This window comes from Micropterus salmoides, unplaced genomic scaffold (assembly GCF_014851395.1).
Source record: "Micropterus salmoides isolate LMB-PRFRI ecotype aquatic unplaced genomic scaffold, ASM1485139v1 Ms_hic_scaffold_4, whole genome shotgun sequence".
In the NCBI taxonomy this organism is placed as follows: domain Eukaryota; kingdom Metazoa; phylum Chordata; class Actinopteri; order Centrarchiformes; family Centrarchidae; genus Micropterus; species Micropterus salmoides.
This window is the reverse complement of record NW_024043372.1, coordinates 11,805,603-11,824,688: the sequence shown is the minus strand read 5'-3', so window position 1 is coordinate 11,824,688 and position 19,086 is coordinate 11,805,603. Positions and strand designations below refer to the sequence as shown.

Here is a 19,086-nt window from a genome sequence, read left to right as displayed (position 1 = left end):
TGATAGAGGTGAATAAAATCTGCGTGCTTGTCTTTTTACACACTGTCTTTCATGTCATCCTCTGCAAATCCCCTTATGTTTTGTTCTGACTTAGTGATACTGGGCTGTGCGTTGACGTACCTATGCTGTCGTAGATCTATTATTAACGTTACGGTATCAGGGGGCGGGGGGACTATTACGCAGAGGCACACCTCCAGCTTGGAAGGACATCAGCCGGCCGAGGGGGCACCTCAGCACCAAGGACAGGCCGAATAGACCGGCTCATCCAGCCGCTCCTGCGGGCGCAAACCCTGGGTCCAGCAGATCGTGAGATCCCTGTGCAGACGGTGTGCAACCGCGTGTTTGGCGGGCAGGAGTCATCATTTGCTTATCGACCAGGTAGAAAAATAAATGGACGTAATGCTGTTACAAACGCGCCCTGTGTGGATTATGTTATATTTTTATGTGAGATTTCGTGTCGCATGAACTCAGTCACCCGTTTAGAGAGGAAATCATTGTCCTGATCGCTCGAATGCGGCTTTGTAAATATAGTGTGTTGAGCCAAGCTGATTTTTTCTCTTAAACGGATGATGTGGCGCATTTTCTCTTCATATTTAGCGCCTTTGGATACCGTTATGCAGTCTCTGTTACCAGGGATACATAAAACCATGTAAATGTTCCGTTCTGTTTTTTCAGAGATGCATGGAAGTAATACTAGGCTCCATTACATAAATGCCTGACTCATCTGTTTCAGATCAGCTTGGAGGATGCCCATCTGAGAAAGAGAGAGCTGATTTTGACTCTGACAAGACTTCAACATGTCTAGCACTCAGGTAGACAATGGCTCTGCAAACTCAGCAGAAGCCAAGAAAACAGACCTGAGAATGAATGAAAAGAAATGCTGTAAGTAAATAACCAAGTTTCCCACAATTAGATCTGAGCAAGTTCTTCTGCATGACTGCTTTAAGAGTCTACAGGTGCACTTAACATAATATAAGACCCTACTTTATCCACCCTGGATTGAATTCACAAGTTAAATCTCCTCTCTGGGACTCTGCAGCTCCAACCTCTCTGGGACCTGCAGGGGGGGGTATCTCTGTTGATAAAAAAGAAAAGGCTATGCAATGTGGAAACCACAGAAGGTGTTCTGCCTTTCTCTCCCAGGACCTTTCTCCATTTCATTTCTTCACATCCTGTCTTTAATCCCTGTCCACTGATGATATTTGTGTCTAAAGAGGATTTTATTTTTGTCCAGTACACACATGGCCTACTTATTAGATTGTCTTAATCCTGCAAGGATAGAAACAAAATGCCGGTTTGATGCAGTAGTTATGTTGAAATACAGCTTAACATTCCAAGACAAAATACATTTACATCTGTTTTACTTTATTTCTCTGTATGCAGTATTTTGTTTTATACAAATGCAACCACAGTATTTAATTATTATTTCAGTTTTGTCTAACTTTTGTACATTAGACAAATGTACATTAGACGGTCAGACATGATTTCCATTAAGCTTTATCGGGTTTCTATCAATGTGCTTGACTAATGTAAATGTCTCATGTGTAGCATGGGCTTCCTATATGACAAATTCACCAACAATGATTGTAATGATCGGCCTGCCTGCGAGAGGGAAGACCTACATGTCAAAGAAACTCACACGTTACCTAAACTGGATTGGAGTCCCAACCAAAGGTACATGACATGTGACAAAAATCAGTTTTCCTTATGAGTGTCTTTAAATTTACATTACATTATACATTACATACATACATTACGTTACATTACATTACTTTACATTATTCACTGTAAAGCTAACAAAATTAAAATAGATATAGCCATCTTGTCTTAAACCTTTCTTTGCTATAGTTGACACAGTTTATTGTTGTCTACAGACTGTAGCGGTCTTAAGTCAATATTTTAAATCACATTTTATCTAAAGGACATTCAAACAACCTTATTGATATCTGGAGGAGAATTTGTTGTTTGTCATAAATGAATAAAAAAGGGTATTAAGTTTGCTAACATGTTGATTACAGGTGAAACTGTATATTTATATGACTTATGGATACTTACTTACTATGATGGTCTAAACATTCTTTGTATTGTGTGTAGCAACGACCCCCACCCCCATGACTTGTACATTTACAGAGTATCTCAGAATAGGAGACTAAACTTAATTGTTTACATAAACTACCTCACCAGTGACTTCAAAGAAGCACAAAAGAGCAGATCATGATGTCATTTGTTCGTTTTGCAGTGTTTAACTTGGGCGTGTACCGCAGAGAGGCGGTCAGAGCATATAAGTCCTATGATTTCTTCCGCCATGACAATGAGGAGGCCATGAAAATCAGAAAGTAAGTTCCACTGTTACAAATGTGCTCATCACCTTGTTCTGTCATTATAGAGAGCTTTCACATATGATCTCTTAACAGTAAGGGAAGCTGTAGCATCTCCACTGTCTTGAGTGTAACATTTCCCCCAGTTCACATGGGTCTGTTTGATATTCTGCAGCATCCAGTGCTGCATCAGTGACTAAGCTGTTTTTCTAACAGTTGTTATTCAGCCGGGGTCAGCACAGTTTTTATACTACCTTAAACTTGCACTGATTTTTTGTGTGCATGCACAGACACACTACTTGACAAAGTATCTCTACGTGGTTATTTGTTTGTATTCACTGCTGATTCCTGCAAAAACACAAATAAGGAATATAACTCATTCCATTCTTATCCAGTTGTAGCAATCAATTGAAACAGGGATTGTGGTTCGTGGCTATCATGAAAATGTGACAGGCTCTTGTCAGCATCCCAGTGCTGAATTGTGACCTAGATATTAAACAAGCTGCCGCTGTCACTCTGAAGCTGACATAAGCTCTCCTTGGTGTTGCATGGGTACTCAACCTGGGTCAAACAGCTGTAGCTTCATATTTATCCTACATATATGAGAGTGGTATCGATCTTCTCAGCTAACTGTTGGTAAGAAAACAAATGAGTGTATTTCCCTGTGTGTGTGTGTGTGTGTGTGTGTGTGTGTGTGTGTGTAGTTTCATTAAATCAATGGGATCATTTTTATTGTCTGTAATTTAACCAAGACATTGTTTGTGGAAAAATATATTGCTGCTGATAACTAATCTTTTAACCCAACAAAAGCTACAAAGAAGACATGAATATTTTTTAGATTAGCAGTTTATGCAACCATGCAGTGTAAATTTCAGTGATTGTGGATTTTAGTGAATGAGAGCATACTGAGGCTACTGTTTCCATGTTTCTCCCACAGGCAGTGTGCTCTGGTAGCTCTGCAGGATGTGAAGGCGTACCTGACGAAGGAGGGAGGTCAGATTGCGGTGAGTCCTCTCGCTGCCATTCTGTCCATCTGTCTCTCTGTCTGCCTGTGTCTCAGTGCTGGCTCTTTTCCAAAAGCTTCAAAATATCCAGAACAGAAACGCATCTGACAACTTTAATCCCAAACTGTCCTACAAACATTTTACCATAGAACACCCATGTTATACATGAGAAATTTCTTTATTTTTTCTCCTGTGCTCCTTTTTATTAGGTGTTTGATGCAACAAACACAACAAGAGAACGGCGAGACCTCATTCTAGCTTTTGTGAAGGAGAATGCGTTTAAGGTAAGTTATTCATTTATATTTTGCAATTATTTTTATCTTTTCCCTTTTGGTGGAAAATGGACTTTGATATTTAAATATACAAACTGTGCATGGAGCAGTTTCCTGGACTGGAAGCAAGACAACGTAACCTTTGCTGATATGTGGTTACAAGATAATGGCACATTAAATTGGCCTTCATCTTCAAAAATTCAGAGTCAGCCAGCCAGCTCCTTTTAACGCATCATCATGTGTATCTGTGGCCTGCTGAAGTGCAGTGTAACAGAAGTAGAAAATGAGTAATGTGAGTCAGCAAACTTACTCATTAATATCACTTTATTTTTAATAGTTTTAATTTAGAAACACACTTAAAAGTACCCAGTAGAGTTCTTTAACACTATTAGCACTATGGAGCAATGTTCTGACAAGTTGGTACCTGTTTTGATTGTATCGCTTGATCATGCTCGAGGATGCACAATACACATTCCTGCTGCCAGCGTCATGAAATACCACTGATTATCAGACTTTTCCAGTATTGCACCAAGAAAGTTAGTCACACTCCAGGAAATGCAGAAAAGACACCCACCAGCTAGCAATGCAGGTTTCTGCATATTCAAAAAACTAACTTTGCAAATGTTTAATGAGGAAGGAAATACACTGAAGATTAGATGTCAGGAATGCACACTGTTCATTTAGGTAAGAAACAGTGAATGTAAACATAACTCTTTTTGTTTACACAAAAAATTCCACAGGGTACCTTTTAATCTCTGGCAAGGAAACTAGCTGATAGTGGCGTTGATTCAATGGACAGTTTCGAGGAGCTTTTGCACATGTTGACCCTCTGAGCTGCCCTCTTTCCAACAGGTGTTCTTTGTGGAATCAGTGTGTGACGACCCAGAGGTCATTGCTGCTAATATTCTGGTATGATCTCATGTCACCAACAAGACTTTGGGGGTTTGACTGTGACTTCTTGTCTGGGTCACACTCGTAATCTATTAATATTCACATTATCTACAGTGATATATATGAACTACCGTGCTTGGTCACATTGTTTGAATGTGCTGAATACCTGTAACAGGAAGTGAAAGTGTCCAGTCCAGACTACCCTGAAAGACACAGAGAGAGAGTAATGGATGACTTCCTCAAACGAATCGAGTGCTACAAGGTTACCTACCAACCATTAGATCCTGATGATTACGACAAGTATGAACTAATCAAATCCTTCTGCTTCTATTTGTGGGTGTTTTTTAAACAGGACATTATTTTATGATGTTTAAATAAAATTAACTACTACTAATAATTAAGCTATGTGATTGTACCTGTAAAGTTTACTTTGGAATGTTTTTTAAACCAAGTAATATAATATTTCACATCTTGTATATTATTTTGTGGAATTACAGTTGCAGTTCAGAAAACGAACACTAGATGGTGGCAGTAAACAACCATTTGATTCACCTACATGATTAATTGCCACCTGCAGGGACCTGTCTTTTATCAAGGTGATGAACGTGGGCCGGCGTTTTCTGGTGAACCGTGTGCAGGACTACATCCAGAGTAAGATTGTCTACTATCTCATGAACATCCACGTGCACTCTCACTCCATCTACCTGTGTCGGCACGGAGAGAGCAACCACAACGTTGAAGGCCGCATCGGCGGGGACTCTGAACTTTCTCCTCGAGGGAAACAGGTACGACTGCCCAGGTTCTCATTTTATGAACAGCAAAGCCAGTGTCTTCTGAAAACCCAATTACAAGCCTCTCTTAGCATGACAGCTCAGTGGGATAAGGGGTAGGGCTACTTCAATACTGTAATATTAAGGTCATGACCTGAGTCATGACCTTTATCACATCTAATCTTTTTCATTTCCCCATTTCTTGTCTCTATCCCCTGAACCTAATGGAGCAAAAATACCGTAAGAAATTCTCTCTGTCTTTCTCACATCCCAGTTTGCCCATGCCCTGCGAGATTTCATTGAAGAGCACAAACTTTCAGATTTGAAGGTGTGGACGAGCCAGCTGAGAAGAACCATCCAGACATCGGAGGAGCTGGGTGTTCCTTATGAACAGTGGAAGATTCTCAATGAGATTGATGCTGTCAGTACCCTGTCATTTGCCTCGAAGAATCATTACATATTCATGAAGCTCTTGTTCAGTTAGACAAAACCTTTATTTTAGATGTTTTTCTGAGACACTAGATTGGTGGGAAGGGTAAAAGTAAGTAATGCAATACAAAAGTAAAATGACTTCATTGTAGAGGTAAGAACTAAAAATTCACAAAGCTTGTCAGTCCTTTTGTGCCTTTTCAAACAACATCATGAGGAAAAACAAAAAAGAAAACTAACATTTCAGAAGGATACTGGTCACAGAAAAGAAAACATTCATTAGGAAATCTTTGACAGTGCAAGGAGAGTTATACTAATGGTCATCATTTAGTCAGGCATATTAGTTAAAGCACATCTACTGATTTCAACTTCACAGGGTCATCATCAGGGCGTCAATCTCTATGTAGACAGTATACTAGAAATAAATATTATTACATCACATGTGTAATCAATAGTGTAATCAGTATGTTTGCTGGTCTTACTGCTTGTGAAACTTTCTTTATATAGCTTCTATGTGGAGTATATTTAAATCCAGCGGTCATGTTTTCTTGGCAGTGAAGTAAGAATTTAGTGCAGCAAAAGGACATTCATTCACCTTTTTACTTGTGCCTTTGACATTAAAACAAATGCTCTGTTGTCCTTGTCCAGGGTGTGTGTGAGGAGATGACGTATGAGATGATCCAGAACACACACCCAGAGGAGTTTGCTTTGAGGGACCAGGACAAGTACCACTATCGCTATCCAGGAGGCGAGGTGACCTGACACACTCCTTTCATCCTACAGCTTTGAAGAATTACTTTTGTTTCAATACACTGATTTCATTTTAGTAGGGCTTTTTGAAATGCCACAGTAACATCACAGGTGTAATTAATCAAATTAATGCTGACTAAATACCATTTAGATGCTTCAGTTTCAGGGCCCTGGTCACTGTCATGACTTACTGGGATACTATTTCTAGTACCAGTACCAGAACACATAGTCACACCTGTGCTTTTCTTATTATGACAGTCAAAGACAAAATGTCTGCTGTGAAAGTCAGCGTTTTAGTCATGTTAAAATAGTGGATCTATTTAATTCACAGCTCTTACAGTTGCTGTTAGACACTTTAAAAGTTTATGAATTACTTACCTTATAACATGTTTAAACATGGCCTTCTGCCTTCTCTTTGCTTTCTCCAGTCGTACCAAGACCTTGTCCAACGTTTGGAGCCGGTTATCATGGAGTTAGAGAGACAGGGCAACGTGTTGGTTATTTGCCACCAGGCGGTGATGCGCTGTCTGCTAGCTTACTTCCTGGACAAGAGTGCAGGTCAGATAAACACAAGTGCACACACATATATGCACATACTAGATCACACCAGCAGATGATAAGATTTTGTATGCTCTCTTCATCCCATAGAAGATCTACCATACATGAAATGTCCACTCCACACAGTACTCAAGCTAACTCCTGTTGCATATGGTAGGTCTTTACTTTAGGCAAAACTCTTTGTTTACACCATGAGACTGACTAATATGCATTTCATTTGAATGTATTCTATCTTTTACCTTCTAGGTTGTAAAGTGGAGATGTTTTATCTTAATGTGGAGGCAGTAAACACACATCGAGACCGGCCTCTTGTAAGTGGCTATGAATCAAGCTGAAAAATCACATTGTTGCTAAATGTGCTGATAAATGTGCATTTAGCATCACTGAATGAAAGCCTTGGATGTGATTATCTATGCAAAAGAATGTGTTTATTGTTAACTCATAAAGCCATAATTCTGAACTTCTTCTTCTCAAATCTCTATATCTAATCCAAAGTAAAAAAATCATAGGCTTGTTTGTTGTGTCTGCCAGTTGCGATGCAATCACACTTCATCCCCTGTGTATGAAGCTTTGCTTTCTTAACTCACTTTCTTATATCTCTGTTTTGCTGTGTCCCTTTATCTTTAACCTTTAAATAATTGATCTTGAGCTATGAGTGAATGAATGTTAAGGCAGTTTTTAATTTGGCAATATTTTACGTTGATGGATGCAATGGCTGATCATGCTACTTTGCTTGGCTGATCCTTACCATTGCTCTGGTTGCATCCTGATATGTAGATTATGTATACTCTATGACAGACAATGCTTTTCCATTTACAAGGTTTAGCATCATGATTGAAGCAGGTGTTTTTCTTTCTTTTTCTGTGCAGTTAGGGATGTTACTGTTCATGAATGTTTTGTATTGTGTTGTGAAATGACTTGACTTGAAACAGTTTCTGTCACTGTAAACGGCTTCAGTTGTTGCACCTGTTGCTGTGGATCCATGTGGAGAGGATGGCTAGTTTGCTTGGCTGTGTCTGGTCGGCCCCCCTCCTCCCGGGATTTGTATGTTCCCTGATCTTTTTCCTTAATACTTGCGGTATTTCATTTCCTACCAGGGTAAAATCTCGATGGATTCTGCTCTCATACATCGGCGGAATAGTTACACTCCTTTGGCCAGTCACGACCAGGTCAAGCGTCCCAGGCTCTACAGCGCGGGCAACCAGCCCTGGCTACCTCTCGCCCCCACCCCATCAGCTCTGATGCCAGAGGGACGGCAAAGCCAAGTTAGTGCCAGAGTTACAGGCTCCCCCTCTAAATCAGTCACCGTCAACTGTAATCAGTCACCTCCCACCACAGTCGTAAACCTGTGTTTGACATTCCCTTGCCTCAGTTTTGGATCCTCACGAAGATTAGTGTCTGTGTTGAAAATGACCTACATGGAATCCATCTCTCTATCTATCTTTCTCTCTCAGGGCATGTTTTGGATCTTGATTGGGTTGCTCTCTTCTTTCAATGTTGTGCCTGTGTCTGTTTCCAAAGTGGAATGTTTTCTTGCATGACATCTGCTTCACCACTGGGATGTCTCCGGCTTGAATATGCAGAACAGCATGCCTACTTTTTTTGCTGTGGAAGTCTCCTCATGGGATACAAAAGACACACAAACATCATCTTGTACTATATTTTGTTACAAGTGATAATGTAGACATTATCAGCTGTACATACCTTTCATAATTCTACAGTGACTAAATCCCATTTGAGAAAATTAAAATAATACATACATGATAACTGTTCAAAAATGTAATAATTTAAAAATGCATATTCATAATTGTACGTTTTCTGTAGTTGTTGGCCTTGGCTTGTGGGTACAGTGCTTCAGTCCTTCTCCACATTTCTATCTCTCTCTTTCTCACCCCACTTTCTCTAAACCTGTCTTACAGCCTCGGATAGGAAGCATTTGTCTGTGAGTATTTTGGAGACTCAGAACATGTAGCCAGCCCTTCATTTTCTTTCCCATAATTCAACTCATGTCATTGTAAACCATGTCACAGTGGTGAACTTTGGGTTTCTGTAACCTTCCATTGCCTTTGAACTTTATTTAGAATAAAATCTGCTATCAGTTTTTGTTTCATCTTATCAGCACTATTAGACACCGATTCCTTGGTAGTGTAATAAATGGTAGCAACAATGAAATCGACCTCAATTAAACTCTTTGATGCAGTATTTGTTGGAAACCTAGATATATTACAAAATGGGAAAAATAATGTAGCAACTTGACATGTATAAAATTATGGAAATCTAAGGGTGTTTGTGTATTAATGTACTATATTATGGAGCCAATCAGACACCAGGTCACAATGTGATTAATAAGTACCAGAAATTGAAATTCAATCAATTTTAAGTCATAAAAAAATTATTAATCACTTCTTGAGAATGTGCTAAAGAAGCGTCTCCTGTGCCACACTTCACATGACCTAATTTTCCAAATAAGAACTTAAGACTCCTGGGCCCCCGGGGAGGTTATTGGTTTCCTCGAATAGGATTTGCTGCTTTAAGGCAATAATTTGCAAATGTCAGTGACATTTTCGTTTTTCTTGAAGGAGTCCCTGTGCGAAGGAATCGACTTTGAAAGCCCAGAAGAAACTACTGGCTGTGTCCGCTTCTGAGTGAAGATGAATGCCTCGCTCTTCATAGCACAATGTGGGCGAAGATTCAAAGGTTTCAAACATAGAAAGATGTGATTTTTGATTTTGATTTTTTAAAACCACATTCTTGGAAAAGATGGTCAGATTAAAAGTAGGATGAAGTCAAAGAACAGTTTCTTGAGGCCACCTGCACAGAAGGTCATTTTTTGGTCTTATCTGTCTCAATCTCTCTGTTTAACTTTCCTCTGCATGCTGAGGCTTTGAACTTAGTTATTAGTATCATAAACACTTCTGCATGTGTGCCAAAATCAATCAATCAACCAAAACAACATACTGTATTTCAGAACTGGCAACTAATCCTTATTGTAAATATTACAATGCCTTACTGAACTTTAAATCTATAGATAGAAGTAGTTCCTCTGTATGCCATTAAATATAACAAGTTATGCATTATTATGACAACAACTTTTTAGTATTGGAAATAGAACATGTTGTAAAGTAGAAGCTGTAAAAATATTTTTATAATACAAATCCACTCATCTACCTTATGAACAATCTGTAGCTGTAATTCTTATTGAATAAGCCATCATTTGTTATCTCATGTTAATGATATGCATTGTAAGTTTTATGTGTTGTTAGAAAATACACCACATTGCTAATTATACAAGCAGTAAATAAAGAAACTTAATTTTCTCTCACAAGCCTGCAATTCTCACACCTAATGTATTACGCTGGTATTATCTGTCACAATGAACACTAAATCCTAAATGCTCATCTGTTAATCCATTGACTTCTTGCCTTCTGCGAATTCTAGGAAGGGATTTTGTGCAACAAAAACATAACATGTTGATTGTCTGTTAGCTATTTCTCAACATTTGTGTTCATGTTATCATACTGGCCAAATATTTGTTTTAATTGCTTCATGCTTTACTCCTTAAATTCCTCCATCTGCCATTTTAACAGTGGTAAAGGTTTAAATATGACAATGTAATGTGTGACTGTTGATAAGTTATTTCCCTGCTCAAAGCAGCCTACTTGTGCCTTTTTAGCAGGCAATAAAAGTGGAGACACACATCTCTGCAGCACATGGCATCTTCCAAATGGAATGATCCACATCTGTTACAAGTCATTTTATTATTTGTGACTTTCATTTAATTGTTGTTGTTTAATGGGAAATTGTCTCAAAATTATTAAAGAACTGAATGAAACACAGAATCTGAGTTTTTTGATAAATATTAGGCCTCAGTTACTGGAAGAGAGATGAAATCAAGGACATTACACTTTATGATTGGGGGACAGGGGACATATTACAAAAAGTTCCTATCTTAAGTCTTAAGATTGAAAGAAAAAAAATACTAATAATGGGCTACCGTCATCATGTTTTTCATGTAGCCTAGGCTATTTCTTGAATTTAACGATCTCCTCCTATCAAATACTTGCATTATGTTCCTTGTTGTTAGATCAAGCCTTTACATTATGTAATGAGACATTATCTAGCGTTACATCGGCTACAGCCTTTCTACTAACGAGTGTTTTGTCATCAAACGCATCGGTAGAATCAATTAAGTTCTACCTGTTGACATTTTGTTAATTTTGTAAAAGCAATTAAAGAGCAGCCATGTGGATTAAACGAGTTATTAAACACTACCTGGTGGAAAAGTAAAAGTTAGGACAGCTAAACAGTTATCCTAAAGTTAGGAGAGTTTAATAAAGATTTTACAAAGTTAGGATGCTTCTGTAATACACTTTTCTTATCTAAAGTTAGGAAAGGAATATTGACTTAGTCTGTAATGGCAGTTAGGATAGGATCTGCTGGTTAGGAAGTTTCTGTAATATGGCCCCAGGGGTGGTGGATGCATCTTCCTTTACACATCACCAGAACTGGAGCGAAACCTTAACACAAAATGATCTCATCAAATATGAGCAGAAACATCTGTAATAAAAGTTTTTAAAGCACTGGAAACTAGCCTCATACTACAAATTTAGCCTCATAACAGAATGTGTTTTATTCTGTAGGTCTACATATCTAGAAATCTGATCATTGTGGTGGGAAAGCCTATTGTTATCGTCCCACTACTGAAAATGTAAATGTGTAAGATAATCTATTATTTGTATGACAATAATGGCACCATGTGATAAAGTCTTGATGTAACCTTATCGGTGGTTACAACAGACTGTAAGATACTAAAAGCACAAAACAAATGCAACATAACTTAAAACAAGATTGTGAGTAAACCTAATTTGAATCAGTCATGTAAATCTATTGTCACAACCTGGCTCAACAGTAAGTGACAAAAGCGGGAAACCACACAGAAAATAATAATAGATATTTTAATAAGTAAATTAAGCAAAATATACAATTGTAGGTGCCTGTCAGATTAGTATATATGCAGTGTATGTGTGAGTGGAGTGTATGGGTGTAGAACACAAAGATCCAAACAGAACAGAATTAGTCGGCAGGCCAGGAGAAGAGGGAGTCAAATCATCAGGCAGGATCCTTTATAGCCACCTGAGCCCCGCTTGATCAGGTGTGTTGCATCTCACATCAGGGGCAAGTTCAATCTCAAAAGGCCCAGGAGAGGATGTACTTCCTGCGTCAGCTCAGGAAGCTCAACCTGCCTAAGGAGCTGCTGATCCAGTTCTACACAGCCATCATCCAGTCTGTTCTCTGCACCTCCATCACTGTCTGGTTTGGATCTGCCAGCAAAAAGGAGAGGAGCAGACTACAACGTACAGTCAGGACTGCAGAAAAAATAATCGGTGCCAACCTGCCATCCATTCAGGACTTATCCATTTCCAGAGTCAGGAAACGGGCAGGGAACATCACTGCAGATCCATCTCACCCGGGAAACAACCTGTTCCAGCTCCTCCCCTCTGGTAGGCGCTACAGAGCACTGTTGCCAAAACCAACAGACACAGAAGCAGTTTCTTCCCACAAGCCATCACTCTGATGAACAGCTGATTTTGGACTCACAGTGTCAGGAACAATTCCTGTGCAATAACCCAGTAACTCTGCCTCTAATCAGACACCTGTTTACTGGTTTCCACTTATTATTTATTTATTCACCATTCTCTATTTCAGTGCTGTTCATACTATGTCATATTGTATATACTGTATACCAATAAACCTACCTCAGGTCATAAGGTCATAGGTCTTATTTATTTTTTCCAGCATCCTTTGCACTATTTTCCATCACACTGTGTACATGTGTACATGTATACGTACCTGTATATCATATCCACCTTCAACATGTACATAATGAGAATAGTTTACTCTTGCATCCGTTGCACTCTGATTACTGCACTATTTGTCAATATGTCTATATTGTTTTGTTCATAGTATGTATATTAGTGTTGTCTATTCTGTAGTTTGTGTCTGATTTTATTTTATTATTATTTTATTATTGTGTTATGGTATTATTGTATAAGTAAACACATCGTGAGCAATGTACAATCCTGAGTCAAATTCCTCGTATATGTACACATACCTGGCAATAAAACTGATTCTGATTCTGGAAACGTTTTGCACCGGTTTGCAACGTTTTCGTATTGCCCACCAAACGGGAGAAAACCCTCGAAGCCTGTTGCAGAACGTTGCGCAACTTTGCAAGGAAACATGTCGTTCAATCAGAAAACGTTGCAAACCGGTGCAAAACGTTTTGAGATTGAACTCGCCCTTGGATTAAAGGGACAAAACACAGCAAGACACAAAGAACAAGATGGGGCCGAAACCTGGGGCCCTCACACTATAATAAACAGGATTGTGCAGTTATAGACTATCTATTAACTTTCAGTATTAATCATGACATTTATGCTGTTTTACATTTTAACATTGTATTTTTACATGTTTAGTTATTAGTGTAGCTACAAATGACAAAGGGATTTTGAATGAGGTTTTCTTACTTCTGGAACAGAAGCCGAAGTTACGGTTTCACTCCGACATTTAGAGAATTTACGGTAAATGTTACGACTTATCAGACAGAGAGCGTCACGCCGTCATGCAGACGTAATGTGACGTTCTACACATCAGACTCTCAGTGGATGTTTCTTGTTTGAGGCAGGGCTGCAGTAAATAGTAGGTAAGAAAATAAAATAATTAGTCGTTATGTCTGTGTACTGTCGTGTAAAAGATATGTCAATTGACATATAACAGAATTTACCAAAGTTTACTCAGATGCGAAAGTCTTGGGGAAAAACTGTTCAGTTAACGCCAAGTTAATGGTCAGATTAGCATGCTAACGTTAGCAGATAATACAGTTAACGTTAGCTATCGTTGTCGGTTGTCTCTGAGTCAGAGAAAGTAACATAAGTTATGTTTCTTCCAAACATTTTCATGATAAATTACATTGATGTCTTGACTATTTGTCGAAGTGGCTCGTAATGCTGCATTTTTCTTGCTTGGCAGGGAGTTGCTAGCTTAGCCCACCATTTGATTTGTCTTGCTGTTGAGTGAAGTCGGCAACGTTAACTGACAGAACAAAGAAAATAAAACAAAGCATGTCGCTGTCATGTGTTTTACTCCACTGATGCTGTTCGTCAGCAGTTTAATTGTTAAGCCGGTTCCATTTGGAAAGCAGTAGTCTAACATAATGGCCAGCATAATGTAGGGTATGGGACATCCTGATTGTTACTGTGTTGCATTGGCTAACAAATACAATTAGCAAGCTAATGTATCTTATCGCTACATCATAAAGCAGCTGAGTTACTGAGCTAACGTTAAATAACAACCACCACAACAAGATGTGACTCTCATAACCAACTCGAGCAGGCAGCAGTTTGGGATTACAAGCATATTTTCTGAAAGGGTAAAACCATGTTTAAGTGACTCAAGGTCGTTAGACCCCCTCGCCGGTGAACCAGTTGTGTTACAGATAAAGATGCAATTTTAACTGCCACTTTGTGCATCAGGCATAATCACTGTTTTTATTTAAACTTTTGCACTAATGTTAATGAATTAAGGTATGATTTTAGTCAAAGATGAATAATTGTTTAAAATCTTCCTCAAATAAAGGCCACTCCTCAGTTGAGGTAAATAATTTCATTTTAAATGATACTGAGCCTTTTGTTTACATTTTGACTAACAGTAACCAACTGTCTGACTTTTCTGTTTGTATTTCTGAAGTAGTAAAGTGGAAAATTAAAACGCTTTCTGTTCTGGAAATTAGACAACTACTTAAAGCAATGTACAGACCATCTCCATGTTGTGTTCCTTGAATTAGCTATAATAATCACTTTCATGCAGCCCATATCTGCTGCAAAGATGACAGCACAATTTTGTTTTACTTTCAAACTAAAAAAGTGACTTATTTACTAACTGTTCCATTAGAATGATACAAGTCTAATTTGCTGCTTTCTTCTTTTTTTCTGCCTTTACTGTGTGAGTCAATAGAATAAACAAATATTTATCCAAACATTTAATGAGCAACAGAGAATTGAAATAATCAGAATGACAACAGCAGAAACAAGGTTGTAACTGGATATGAATATTATTTAATATATTCCCGTTAGGCTTTTATAGTCACCAACAAAACCAAACTAACACAAAATTATTAATCATGATGTCCAGAGTGTGTCCTGTTGAAGTTGCTAGCTATTACAATCTCTTGAGGACAACTGCCTTGGTGGATGAGCAAAGTTCATACCAGATACTTTCAGTGTTATTGATATGTTGTCATGTTTCTGCAGGCAGGATGTTACGGCTTCGTTGTAAAACCAAAAATGGTAGCCACATAATGCAGGGCTTGACTCATCAGTCCTGTGTTCAAGAGCTGAAGAGGAAGGTGGAGGAGCTGACTGGTATCCCCTGCGATGTGCAGAAAATTATGGTTGGTTATCCACCCTCCAGCCTTGATCTTCGAAATGGAGATGCTCACCTCAAGGACTACCCCATCAAATCAGGTATGTTGTCAAATATTCAGATAACTAATTCATCCTCAGCACTGCTCCAGTGATGATAGTTTATTTATATTACCATTTTTCATAATTGATTCTTTATTAATATTGTCTGCTATGTAGCAGAAGGGAGTTACAAAACTCAATTTCACTCTACAACTTGTTATATTGTGACAATAAACCTACCTACCTACCAAATGGACACCATTTATTGTAATGACATGTTCCAATTAATTTTTTTTCAAGGTGTTTCATAACCTGTATTGACTGGTTAACATTTAGATATGTTGTAGAAGAAATAGTCATTATCAAAACAATGTACAGTGTTCAGTGGATTACTCAGAACAGCTGTGACACCATTTCTGTAAAACTTTCAACTTTGAACTTTCAATTCAATTGCATTGATGTTGCAGCAGAAATCTCAAAACCTAGCAAACCTGTTTTTTGTAATTTCTCGTTTTGTAATTTTCTCCTTTTACCCAATCTTACCAGGCTGATTTGTGTTGTGTCATCCTGTACAGGAGACACGCTTATTGTTGAGGAAGAAAAAAACAAGCCAAAGCCTCAGGATCATCCCACTGTGACTAAAACACCACGTCTGGAAGCCTCACCTGTGGTGGCGCGCCGAGTAGTCCCAGCTGACAACTCCTGCCTCTTCACCAGTGTGTACTATGTGGTTGAAGGTGGTGTATATGACCCTGCTTGCGCCCCTGAGATGCGAGGCCTCATTGCCCAGATTGTGTCAAGTGACCCCGCAGCTTACTCTGAAGCAGTGCTGGGAAAGACCAATGAGGAGTACTGCGCTTGGATAAGACGTGACGACACCTGGGGAGGAGCCATCGAGGTGTCTATCCTGTCCAAGTTTTACCAGTGTGAGATCTGTGTGGTGGATACTCAGACAGTCCGAGTGGATCGATTTGGGGAGGATGCTGGCTACCACAAACGCGTGCTGCTCATCTATGACGGCATCCACTATGACCCTCTGCAGAAAGAAACGCCCGGTTCAGACGCCCCGCCCCAGACTATCTTCGCCACCACAGACGACGTAATCCTGGCCCTGGCCCTCGAGCTGGCAGATGAGGCTCGCCGCAAGCGGCAATTCACAGACGTTAACCGTTTTGCATTGCGCTGCATGGTATGCCAGACAGGCCTGGTCGGACAAAAGGAAGCTCGTGAGCATGCCAAGGAGACAGGCCACACCAATTTTGGCGAAGTGTGAACATCGTTTTGTCTTTTCTCCCTCTCACAAATACTACCACCACCAACCCCGTGCCCCACGTCTGGCAACTGTTGGTCAATCTGCTTGTGCGATCCTCTACCTCACATTGTCCAGCGACATCGATGGAGAATCTGCAGACACTGTATTCAGCCTCTAACCAGTTCAGTATTTGGTCTTTAACTGCTGTCAGTTCTCAAAGTCAGAAACGCTACTGCAGTGCTCTGATGTCAGACCATCATTTTAGTCTGTTAAGGATGGTTTAAAATCTGTATAACTAGGTCAAGTAAAATAGGCAAACAATTCTTAGGATATGTTTTAAATCTGTTTAGATTACTCGATGGGTGGGTTGTATTGATAACACACCAAATAGTGGCTGATGTGTTGTCAATTAGAAAATGCTCCAGATTGGCAATTGGCTGAGTTACTAAACTTGTCTGTGATAAAACCCCACTATCTGGCTCTAGAAAGAATTTAAAACGACCACTAAGAATTATTTGCACCAGGATCCGATCACTTTTGTCTTAAGCGCAGCACACAAAGTTTGACTGTTATTCATCATGTTGGTTATGTAGCATGTTTTTATTTCCATTGTTGATAGATGTATGTCAGGGAAACTTTTCCTATATGAAAAACTGATAATTTTGATGAACGCTAGATGTCTGAATTTTTCACAGTGGAGCTGTGTTCATGCTAAACTGGATTCGTCATTATCCAAATGTGTCATTTGTGACATTGCTTTCAATTTACTGAGCATTGGCCATTGAGTATAGATTTAGGATTGAGATTGAGGATTTGCAATTTGAAATGAAGTTTGTGATGCAAACTTTTTGCCCCCACCCCCCTTTTTTGATGTTGCAATATGGTTTATCGGTGAGCTTATTTTAAAGACATAATGGTGCTGAAAACAACACATCTTACAAAATCTGTAGCTTTTCTTTCTTCATGGGTACAACAGTTTAGGAGTGTAATTTTTAATTCTAGTGTGTAATTTTCAGTTGCCATCATGCTGCAAAACCTAATCCTTAAAGAAATACAAATAAAACATTTTTTTATGGTGAGAAGGTGTTGTATTGACTAGGAATCTGAAACGAGTGGCATGATGACATGCAGTATGTTATAAAGCGTGCTCATTATGAATTTACTGATCAGGTACAGTCCATACATGATGTGTTAACCATTTACCTTTGCAGTTTTAATGTTTCAGCCCAAAAGTAACACTAGTCAGGGTGTTTGAAAACTAAGCGTAAAGGTCCATTTTTGTTTAATATGTAGTGCATGTTGCCCAAGAAACACTATTCTGTTCCACTCTTTTTCGCACAGTTGGAGTATGTTCTCACGTTTTCAACTAGAGTCGGGCATTATCTCTTTGCTTATTCCTTTTGATTCTCACCGCCTACAAGGACAAAGCATGCACTTGTGTTAAACCGCAGCTCAATTTGGAGGAGGCCATGAAGATATTTGTGGGATTAGTAGTTTTTTTTCCTTGAAGCCCAGTTTGTGGCCTCATGTTGTACAGAACCAGTATTTTTACTTCACATACCTGTGACGGTAATATTGGTACGAGTTGTTGCCAAAAAATTACGTTTCACAGTGGAGGACTTGATTGGGGCTTTCTTTCAGAATCTTTTTTGGTGCAGAATTAGATGGTGTGAGAAGATCTAAAAGGCAAAGCAGAAATGTCAGATAATTTTTTTGTTTGAATGTGAATTACTATATTTTTCCTCATCTGTTATCTTAGGTAGTTTATTTAGTTTTAGCAGTGTATGAATTAATCTGCTTGCATACAAGTGAAACTATGAAATGGCTTTGTTGTATTTTGTATTTACCAAGTTCTCATGACTCTTCAAGGACAATAACAATGAATGTTGCACACAAAGCACTACAGAATAACTGGATTTACTTGATTTTTTTCAGTGTTGTGTCACAATTAAAGGTTAAAGCCGATGGTGTGTACGAGTCACTTTGTATCAAATATTTTTTCTTTCAGTTTACTCTTTAACTTGCATTAGCCATTGTTTGTTTCATGTCTGTAGTGATTGTTATAATTTCATTCAACTTACTTTCTTACAATTATTGTAATTAACATTTCACCCATCTATTTATAACTCGTATTGACAATCCATGGTGATTGGGCATAAACCCCAGTTGGCTAAACAACACCGATCCTGTGCCATCGTAGTTGGATTACACTACGTGCATGTTATTTTAAGGAACATCTACTCTTAATAGGATATAAGATGTGTTCACTAGCTGTTTGACCAAATGTAGCAGCTGCCACTGCTACTACAAAGAATCTGTGTGCAAGATGAGAGTTGCAGTACAGTTAACTGTGCATTGTACTTATTAAGGTATCTGTACT

General features: G+C 38.8%; 2 protein-coding genes across 6 annotated transcripts; both read left to right on the top strand.

Moving 5' to 3' along the window:
• Positions 1-169: 169 nt before the first annotated feature.
• Positions 170-10,831, top strand: pfkfb2b (6-phosphofructo-2-kinase/fructose-2,6-biphosphatase 2b). Of its 4 annotated transcripts, XM_038695778.1 has the most exons (17): positions 174-378; positions 734-882; positions 1,549-1,674; positions 2,240-2,336; positions 3,256-3,322; positions 3,532-3,606; positions 4,447-4,503; positions 4,661-4,785; positions 5,063-5,270; positions 5,530-5,676; positions 6,333-6,437; positions 6,863-6,992; positions 7,083-7,145; positions 7,239-7,303; positions 8,090-8,257; positions 8,912-8,934; positions 9,572-10,831. In XM_038695778.1, the coding sequence occupies exons 2-17, from the start codon at positions 798-800 to the stop codon at positions 9,639-9,641; spliced, it is 1,611 nt and encodes a 536-aa protein (XP_038551706.1). In that variant the 5' UTR covers positions 174-378; positions 734-797; the 3' UTR covers positions 9,642-10,831. The 4 variants fall into 4 exon arrangements, with proteins under 4 accessions (XP_038551704.1, XP_038551706.1, XP_038551708.1 ...); XM_038695779.1 differs by lacking the exon at positions 8,912-8,934 and having other exon boundaries at positions 177-378; XM_038695776.1 differs by lacking the exons at positions 8,912-8,934; positions 9,572-10,831 and having other exon boundaries at positions 170-378; positions 8,090-8,905.
• Positions 10,832-13,597: 2,766 nt separating this feature from the next.
• yod1 (YOD1 deubiquitinase) lies at positions 13,598-18,671 on the top strand. 2 transcript variants are annotated; one of them, XM_038695781.1, is made up of 3 exons: positions 13,598-13,695; positions 15,302-15,514; positions 16,030-18,671. In XM_038695781.1, exons 2-3 carry the CDS (start codon positions 15,307-15,309, stop codon positions 16,725-16,727), a joined length of 906 nt encoding a protein of 301 aa, XP_038551709.1. In that variant the 5' UTR covers positions 13,598-13,695; positions 15,302-15,306; the 3' UTR covers positions 16,728-18,671. The 2 variants fall into 2 exon arrangements, with proteins under 2 accessions (XP_038551709.1, XP_038551710.1); XM_038695782.1 differs by having other exon boundaries at positions 13,645-13,691.
• Positions 18,672-19,086: the final 415 nt, after the last annotated feature.